We start from the raw sequence: 10248 nt of genomic DNA, 5'->3' as shown, positions 1-10248 counted from the left end.
AGAAACTAAGAGAAAACCAGGCTTTCATTGACAGCAAATAAATCCATAGGCCTACTGCCATCTGCTGGTGAAAAGGACAAACATCAGCTTGAAACTTCACTGACACAACGATGCGTTATGGAGAAACCCAGTATAAACGGTAACAACGCAGCACACACAATAATTTATTATATCCTTGATTACTTTATTGCAAACAATTCAGCGAATGAATATTAAAACACAACCTCTGAGGGAATCCCTATACGTCCTTCATGGGAACAGTATGCATGACGATTTCCCTCTGAACAGCAACGTTATGGTTGAACAAGTTTTACTGTAGCCATAAAATTTGTGATCATACCATTTTATTTCTATTTTTATGAATAAAAAGTTCCTCACAGCAATGGCAGGCAGCTTTTCAAAATGCGCAAAACATCAGGTGTAAGTGGAAATAAAAGATACATGGGAACGTTGTATAGGATATTTATAAGTTTTTTAGGCAATCTTATCTTCCTGTCTTTTATTTTGAAGCTACTTCCGCCTCTGATGTCACCTGTCAACTTTTTGTCCAAAGCAATAAATGAAAAAATGAATCTGCAAAAAACCAAAGTCGGGTTTTTCCATTTTTATTTCCAAAACAGAAAAACACAGTTTTTTTGTTTATCTGTATTTGTGTTTTTTGGTTTTTGTTTCAAAACAGAAAAACGGATTTAAGTTTTTGTTTTTTTTATTTTGTTTTGAAACGGAATAATGAAAGAATGAACCATACACAGATTTGGACCCGTGTACCCTTAGTTCTTTCGTTTTTCCATTTCAAAACCAAAACAGAAACACAGAATAAACATATTGTTTTTTCGTTCTTAATTGAAATTCAAATGAATGAATGGTACATGGACCTACAGGGATGCTGTAAAGCCCTCTGAGGCAAACTGTGATTTGTGATATTGGGCTTTATTAATAAAATTGAAAAAACAAACAAACAAAAAAAAAACCCTCATCGTGGAAAAATGTATGTGTTGAGAATCAAACAGCAAAACTGACAGCTTGCTATGAACCTGTGTTTTTTAGCCAAACATTTTTCTGACTAAAGAACATGCAGCTGTGTACTTCTCAGTAGTCTGTATAAATGGTGGCATTCTATGTTTATAGCTGTATAGCAACACATCCAGCGGGCACTAACATTCCAAACAAAAAGTGAACAGTAAAAGCATCACAGCAATGAAAAGCAAAGCGTAACCAACCTGCACAGTCTCCACTCAGTAGACCTACAGTAGGCTGGACTACAGTGTGGTCCATAGAGCGAATGACACCCAACACCAGTTTGGTTAAGCAGGCTTTGAGTCCTTCAGGCAGCAGAGAGAGCAGGAAGAGAGGCAGGTAGGCCACATAACGCAAGTGACACAACACAGGGGTCATGACCTTCCCCTGAGGAGTCTGAGCCATGCGCTCGATGGTGGGAAACAGCATGATGGCCTTTATAATCTCAAGGAAAAAACAACAAGGTTACAAAGGACACTTCAGCTGTCTTAGATCAACATGACACAAAAAACAGACACATCATAGGAGGAACAAATTCACAGAGATATCAAACTTGGAAATTATGGAAATCCTCAAAATACAAAATGGAGTTATTCCATATGTTTTAAAGCTGGAGTAGGCAGTTTTTCTTTGGCGTTACTGGGCAAAAGTCCCATAATAACCTTTGAGCATATTGTATTGAAATTGTACTGAGAGAAAACTAGACCTCTGCACCTGCTCTGGGTTCTGGTTTCAGGTGACAGGAGACTTTGGCCAATCACAGGCCATTTCAGAAAGAGGGCATTCCTATTGGCTGTTCTACAAATGCAGATGTGCATGCATGCTCCTTTGGAGAAAGCCTGATTCAGTGATGGAGAATCCCACAGAGATAGTTGCTATTCCAGCACTGGCAACAACTGCCTACACTGCAAAGCAACCCAAGACAGGAAGACAACGTCTAAAAGAGAGTCTGACAATAAATGAAATAAACGTGTGTCAATATCAGGGGTGTTTCAGAAATGGAGAGAAAATGTTGCTAGTTTAGTTTAGCCTTCTGCCAACCTGAGCCAATAGGCCCTACTCCCCGCTGGATCAACAAACTTTTAATGGCATTAGGGCTGTCCCTTGAAAGTTGCAGATTTGAATCGTCAGTCAGAGACTTCTCAGCCCGCAGTCGACTGAGATTGCTTAAAGTCAAGCAGGTTTTTTTGCTAATTAGTGTGGTTTGGAGTGTTCCTCTGGGGACATTTTGGTTCTTAGATTTTGTTGAGTGAGCTCCCTTGACTGTCGTGCTACTCTTTGGTGCAGACGTGACGCAGCAGCACAGAGGAGAAGAAACTTTGCACCGTAAGGCTCTGAGATAACATTATCTTCTCTTTTCTGGTAGTGAATTTACAGCTCACAGATACTTACTGGGTATCGCCACTGATTCCCTGAATCGATTCGGTTTTGATTCAAGGGGTCCCGATTCGATTAGGTAGTATGTGAAAGATTCTCAGAGAACTAATAGTGTAACATTTACAAGGAATTATTTTTTAAAAACAATAAATTCACAACAGGAATAAAACTGAATATTTTATAACTAAATGTTGTTTCTAGAGCAGCAACAGTAATATTAAAACAGCACAGTCACAACATAAACTTAAAGGGACATTGTATAACATCCAGTTGTTCATTGGCAAAAACTGATGTCTGCATTCATAAATATGTCATCATTGGTGTATTATTACCTCCACCAATAATCTGACTTATTCTCGTAAAAAGGAGAATTTTGGATTTGTTTGTACATTGTGCGAGAAAGTCGTCTGGGGGGTTCCATAACGTTTCGCCATCTTGAGAATACATCCGCCAGCACGGGACATACAGCAGCGCCTTCTGCGTTTTCGTTGAGAGCCAGGCCAGGAAACAAAATAAAAATGTCAATAAAATAAATCATATTCCTGACATCACAATACTGAGTGAAGTTTAGAAAGAATAAAGAACACAGACATCAGTCAGTATCAGTCCTCCTGTCCTCTCTGCTCCTCCTTTTGCTGCTGAGGAGATTCACTGCCTGCAGGTCACATGACCCACAGTAAGTTTTAAGACACGAGACAAGCTGAGTTAAACAGCTTAACATCAACAGTTGTTGTTGTTTTAGCTTGTTAGTAACAATTTGCTATTAGCTGGAAAGTGCTCGGTGCTTGTTTATAACATAATATTGGCGGCGGTGGATGAGAGACTGTGGACAGAGCAGAATTAAATATTACTGTACAACATGTTTAGTGCCAATCAGGTGTATTGATAAAGTATTGGCTTTTCCCGAAAGGAGGTTTTATTGCACTCACAGTAACAAGCGTAGTTTTCAGCTGAAGTTATCTTCACCTCTCTGTCTACATCGCGGCATCTTTATTCTGTGTTTGTGTGTGTCTGTATGTGTGTGTTAAAGTGGCGCAGCAGCCAGGACGCACAGACAGCAGGAGGAGACGCTGGAGCATGATAATAAATTATACCCAAATGTGAAAAAGTTACTTAATAGTTACAGATAAAAGAGCAGGTAATGTCAGAGCTTCTCAACACTACGGTCGTTCATAACTTAGTGCTGCGGCTCGTTTACTATCGGCAAGGTTAATGGGGTTAAAGCTTCACGCATCCGTGGAAAAAAGCATATAGTAAAAGATCGATCTCGGATTTATGAATCGATATCGGGTCATTCCAGTGAAGATCGATTTAGTCGGATGAATCGATTATTTCAACCCAGCCCTAAATACCACACAGTCTCTGGCCTTTGTTTGATATCTGTTGGCAAATTGTTTTTTTGCACATTTCAGAACAAAAAAAAGAATCGCGAATATTTGTATTAAACAGCTGAATGTCATTTGACTATCTTAATCTTGACTCGGGTACAGCCCTAAATGACATAAGATTGATAAATTAATTTATGGGAAATGTTGGGTTACTGTATGAAGCACGTACATATGCCCATGGTTGTCTGGTAGGAGGGGCTTACGACAGAGAGGAGAGAGTGGCAGGAAGAGGGCGTACTTTCAAATTATGGCGTTTTTTTGCCTTTTCCAGATTGCCGACTACTCCGGTTTCGAAACACAGTGACCACCCAGAGTAGGGTGTGTTTGAACAGCATGTGACAGACCGCTCAGTTTAAAGGGATAGTGCACCCAAATATGAAAATTCAGCTATTATCTACTCACCCATATGCTGATGGAGGCTCAGGTGAAGTTTTAGAGTCCTCACAACACTTCCGGAGATNGAATCTGGGGCGCCGTAAGCCTTCATTAGGTGGAGTTGTGTTGCTACCTCCTCTCCCCTTGGATCTCCAGAAGTGTTGTGAGGACTCTAAAACTTCACTTGAGCCTCCCTCGGCATATGGGTGAGTAGATAATGGCTGAATTTTCATTTTTGAGTTTTCTTTCCACAGGTTTCACTAACTCTTCTTTAATGAGCCACCCTGTGGACAGTGGGGTGATTTAGATAGTTGAATGGTATATTGAAAATGTTATAGTTTCTTCCCAAAAAAAATTGTTGTGAGATATCGCATCCAACCTTGAGTTCAGGATTTCTCTTCATCATGTCAAGAATAATGTAGCAGCCAATGGAGTGTCCCACCAGGACCAAGCTGGTCTCTCTGGGAACATGTTTCCTGAGGAAAGCCAGCTTGTGTTCAATCTGCCCGTTCAGACCAAACACATCACCCTCTACTGCTGAGGAGGCATCTGTAAAAAAAGACAAAAAAAGAAAAAGATAAAAATCTTCACTTGTCTTGGTCAAATTCTTACCGATTTCTCTATATTGTCTTTGGTGTCTTTGTTCAACTATCCTGAATTACTCATTCATAACAACATAACAAATTCTGAAATATATTGGGTTTGATGAACATTCCTGTTTAGGGAGCATAGTTATTAGAGCCCAACCAATTTATCGTCTGGCCAAAATGGGCCTGTCACAGACAACTGCCATGTCACTCATGCTTATCTGTTAGCTTTGTTTGCGAGGTAGCTACCCAGCTACAATTTGTTAGTACAATCATGCAGCAGATTGAAAGCAAGGCATCAGAGCGTCTTTCTGCAGCTCAGTGGGTGAAGGTTTGAGTCCGCTGCGTGTTGACTTCACATTATTTTGTTACCTAGTTGGTGAGACACAATGCTGGAAAGTAAATAAACAATGTTCCCATCTTGTACGCTACATGAAAATGAGCTAATCATACTCATTTGCCACATTAGCTAACTAGCTGTACTGTTATCAGAGTTGAGTTGTAGTACATCACTGCCACCTAGAGGTCAGAGACCGAGAGTGTCTTGTAATAGGTGTGTTGTTAAAAAAACAGTAAAGTTGCCAAGTTAAACACAAGATGTGCAGTCCGAGCTCTCACTCTTCATAACATGGTGTCAGAAGACTTTGTTCAAAATGGAGAAAAGGACGACAGTTTTTTCACGGAGGACGAAGAGAACCTGCCAGTTTCATTTGTGTTGCAGCCGTGCTGATTGCAAAACTAAGTTAAGCTAATGTTAGCAAGCAAACAACCTAACATACCGGGCGCAGCAGACGGGGAAAAAGAAAAAAAGTGAGCAGCCATGGATTGGTTTCAAGTGCCTCCACCACCAAGCTTCAATTTCACAAAGTCAGAGGAATGGCCCAGGTGGATTAAAAGGTTTGAGAGGTTCAGGATAGCGTCCAGTCTGGAGCTACAGCTGGATGAAAACCAAGTGAACACTCTAATATATACCATGGGAGAGGAAGCTGAGGACGTGATAACCTCACTTCGCTTGACGCCGGAGGAGATACGTGAGTTCAGCACTGTCACAGCTAAGCTGGAAGGACACTTTGTAGTTCGCAGAAATATTATTTTTGAACAAGCTAAGTTCAATCAGAGACAACAAGAGGCTGGAGATTCTGCTGATAGCTTCATCACAGCGCTTTATTGTTTGTCCGAACATTGTGGCTATGGAGAACTACACAGCGAGATGATTCATGACAGGTTAGTTGTGGGCTTGAGAGACAAAAGGCTGTCTGAGCAACTCCAAATGGACCCTGAGCTAACACTGGAGAAAGCTGTCACTCGTGTCCGCCAAAGTGAACTAGTGAAAAAGCAGCAGGACGTGCCAGTGAGCAACTTCAAAACAACGGCTACAGCTGCTAATATGGACAGTGTTGGTGTGCAGCAGCGAACAGTCAACAAAGGCAAAGTTAAGCAGCAGAGCAAAACACCCTTCAAGAGACAAAGTAAGCACCCTCAGTCACAGCCATATAATGACAAACAGTGCAAAAGATGTGGTAGAGCACCTTCTCATAGCAAACAGCTACAGTGTCCAGCCACAGATGTATTTTGCAACCAATGTCACAAAAAAGGACACTATGCAAAAGTGTGCAGATCTGGGGCTGTTGGAGAGGTTCATGCCACCTGTGAGGATGCCACAGAGGAGGACATGGCCTTCTTGGGCTCAGTGGGCGCAGATGGGGGCGCCAAAGCTTGGCTAACAGGGGCGTTGGTAGCTTAGTGGTAGAGGAGGCGCCCCATGTACAAGGCTGTTGCCGCAGCGGCCCGGGTTCGACTCTAGCCTCTGGCCCTTTGCTGCATGTCACTCCCTCTCTCTCCCCCTTTCACACTTGGCTAACAAAAGTCAAGATAAACGGCCATGAATTTGATTTCAGAATAGATACAGGTGCGGATGTAACAGCCATACCGGATTCTGAATACCAAGCATATGGACAGTTTCCAGAGCTGCTCTCTCTATGGAGCTGGAAGGAACCGTCTGCGGGTGAGAGGAAAATTCACAGCCACACTGACAACACACAGCAAGAGCACAGTAGAAGATGTGTATGTAGTCTCAGGTCTGAAGTCAGGTCTACTGGGAGGCACAGCAAGTGTAGCACTGGGACTGGTAGCCAGGGTACATGCCATATCCCTGAACTCCACAGCGTCAGTAAAACAGCAGTATCCCAAGCTTTTTGAAGGGCTGGGCAAAATGGAGGGGAATACAAAATTGAACTCAAGATGCAACCAAATGCAAAACCGTTTTCCCTGACTACCCCGAGAAGAATCCCTCTACCACTCTTGCCCAAAGTGAAGCAGGTACTGGCTTGTATGGAAAACCTGGGTGTAATCTCAAAGGCTGAACAACCCACTGACTGGTGCGATGGAATGGTCCCTGTATCTAAACCAAATAACACAGGTGTGCATATGTGTCGACCTAACAAAACTGAATGACTCAGTCAAGAGAGAAAGGCACATGCTTCCCTCAGTCGAGCATACACTTGGACAGCTAGAGGGGGCGAAAGTGTTTTCAAAGCTCGATGCCAACTCGGGATTCTGGCAAATACCCCTATCAAAGGAATCTGCAATCCTGACGACATTTATCACGCCATTTGGCAGATACTGCTTTAATCGCCTGTGTTTCGGCATATCCTCTGCACCAGAGCACTTCCAGAGGAGAATGTCCCAGATCCCAGAGGGCTTAGAGGGACTATTATGCCAAATGGATGACGTGCTGGTGTACGCAGAGTCGCAGGCCCTCCACGACACACGCCTACATGCAGTTCTCAGGAGACAGGAGTCACACTAAAAAGTGAGAAGTGTGAATTCTCAAAAGACTGTGTCAAGTTCCTGGGGCAGATTATAGATAAGGCCGGAGTCAGAGCAGATCCTGATAAACTGGAAGCGGTCACCAGCATGAAAAACATAGCTGATATGACTGGAGTCAGATGTTTCCTGGGGATGGTAAATTACCTAGGTAAATACCTCCCACATCTGGCAGAAAAAACACAGCCTCTCAGAGATCTGTTGAGAGCAAAGAATATATTCACATGGGGAGATAAACAACAGCAAGCATTTGACAGTATCAAAAAGGATCTGAGTACGCCACCTGGACTGGCACTCTACAGCGCTAAAGTCAACACAGTGGTTTCAGCTGACGCGTCCTCTTACGGACTTGGAGCAGTGTTACTACAGACGACCAACTCAAACCAGTAGCGTATGCCTCCAGAGCACTCAGCAACACGGAGCAAAGATACGCTCAAATTGAAAAAGAGGCATTGGCCATTACATGGGGGGTGTGAGCGCTTTTCTGATTTCCTGGTGGGGATCACTTTCCATGTTGAGACTGACCACAAGCCCCTTGTGCCGCTACTGGGATCAAAAAACCTGGACAAGTTGATGAGGTTCGCATACTCCATCTCCCATGTTGCAGGCAAAAACATAGCCATACAGGTATATAGTTTCCTGTTCTGAGGCCACAGAAGTGAGAAGGTCATCAACATAAAAACTGTGCACGATGGTTTCAAACACCTGCTGGCTGTAGAGCTCTTTGTTATCTTTGGCGCACCTCCGGAGAGCAAAATTAGCACAGCTTGGGGAAGATGTAGCCCCAAACAGATGGACAACCATCCTGTACTCCACCATACACTGGCTAAAGTCTCCAGTGGGCCACCATAAAATCGTAACAGGTCTGCATCTTCCCCTGGCACTCGAACCTGGTGAAACATGGCCTCGATGTCGGACATAAGAACAATAGGTTCTTTCCTGAATCTAGTTAAGACGCCAATCAACATGCTTGTGAGGTCTGGTCCTTGCAGGAGATGTGCATTGAGTGAGGCCTCTTTGAATGATGCTCCACAATCAAAAACAACACGCATCTTCTTTTTTTGAGGATGGTATACCCCATGATGAGGGATATACCAAACCTTACCATCACTACGCTTCAGATCTGTGTCTGGCTCTCTTTCTGCAAAACCACTTGCTATGAGGTCGTTCATGAATGCAATGTAGTCCTTGTGGAACGATGGCTCCCCAACAAACCTCCTCTTCAAATTAAGAATACGTTGCTCGGCAACTATGCGGTTGTTAGGCATGCTGAAATTTCTGTCTTTAAGAGGCAAAGCAATGCTGTAATGGCCATCAACCAGTTTCACAGATCTGTCAGCCATTTCCAAGAACCTGCAATCCTCCCTTGACATCCCCAACAGTTCATCTTGGTTGTTCTCAGGGAAGTCTGTCTTAAACTGTTTATTCCAGAGCTCGTCAAGTGTGATGGCTAAAATTCTATTGATAGTAACTGCTGACTGGCACCCAGGACTATCAGTGCATCCACCAGGTGGTCCATTTACTGTCCAGCCCAGCATCGTCTTGACAGCATATGGCCCTCCATCCACGCTCCTAATAACCTCCAGGGGCTCCAAAGCACTGGGGACATTTGTGCCTATCAGAACCTCCACATCTGAATCTATTTCTGGCAAGCAGACATGTTTCAAGTGAGGCCATTTTCCCAAGTCCTGCTGTCATGGGATGTTGCTTCTGTCGACAGGCATCTCATGTTGTATGAAGAGCTTTGGTATTTCACAATACACATCACTGTCTAACAGGGTCCAAAACTAACACTCGCCACTCGCCAATTACGGGTAGATTTTGCCTCTGGCTGGTAAATTCCTGTCAAATACGGTGGCCATAGTGCTCCGCGGTGCAAGATAACAGTTTACCGGCGCAAGAATCCTGGCTCCAGGTCAAATAATTTCCTCTTTCGTTGGTGTCATGACTGCCCAGGAGTACCTGAACAGCTGAGCCGTGGCGGCACACAGGTATGTGACGTGTCAGAGGGGAAACGAGCCGTTCACATTACTCTTTGTGGCAGGTAACGGTCCACAGACCTCACCGCACTTTAGGGACTGTTCTTTACTTGTCAGGGGAGGAGGGTGGCTGGTTGATTTTAATTTTATTTATTTTATTTCAATCCCTGCTATGTTAATCAGTTGGTGCAGTTTCACTTAAGTAAAAAAAATGACTGAACAACTTTCACTTGTATTGGAGTAATATTTGACCAAGATTATCTTTACTTTCACTCAAGTCACTGTTTGCATTAAACTTATCATATACACTGCATGGTACTGAAAGTTGTTGTGTGGTGTTGTGTTGTTATTTTGTGCTGTCACTCAATATAGGGTGTATGTTCTCTGTTGAAGTACATCCTTTGTAAGGTTTTGGGTTTAAAACAACTAAAAGACAAACAAACAAAAAAATACAACTAACTAAACTTGACTGACTATCATACATGCCAGGAGAGAGACCTGGGGCCTGTATCACGAAGCGAGATCAACCTTTCCTGGGTTACCCAGACCTATCCTGGGTTGACTAATCCTAACAATGGCAATCAGGATAATCGATATCATGATGCTGGATATCAACTCGGTAACTCAGCCCAGGGTTGCTTTATCAAGAGCCATGAACACGCACGCAGCAGACCAATCACAATCATGAGAGAAGCGCAG

At 43.2% G+C, this 10248-nt stretch overlaps 1 protein-coding gene across 1 annotated transcript in view; it reads right to left on the bottom strand.

Moving 5' to 3' along the window:
* The window catches only part of ldah (lipid droplet associated hydrolase), a gene marked incomplete at its 5' end in the record, with an annotated part of 21591 nt that overhangs the window by 4747 nt on the left and 6596 nt on the right, over positions 1-10248 (bottom strand). The window contains 2 exons of the mRNA XM_050062359.1: positions 1221-1461; positions 4537-4706. Coding sequence (XP_049918316.1) covers positions 1221-1461; positions 4537-4706 — 411 coding nt within the window. The remainder of the gene's footprint in view (positions 1-1220; positions 1462-4536; positions 4707-10248) is intronic.

This window comes from Epinephelus moara, chromosome 14 (genome assembly GCF_006386435.1).
Source record: "Epinephelus moara isolate mb chromosome 14, YSFRI_EMoa_1.0, whole genome shotgun sequence".
Lineage (NCBI taxonomy): Eukaryota > Metazoa > Chordata > Actinopteri > Perciformes > Serranidae > Epinephelus > Epinephelus moara.
Note: the sequence above shows the minus strand (reverse complement) of the source record. Positions and strands in the feature narration are given on the sequence as shown.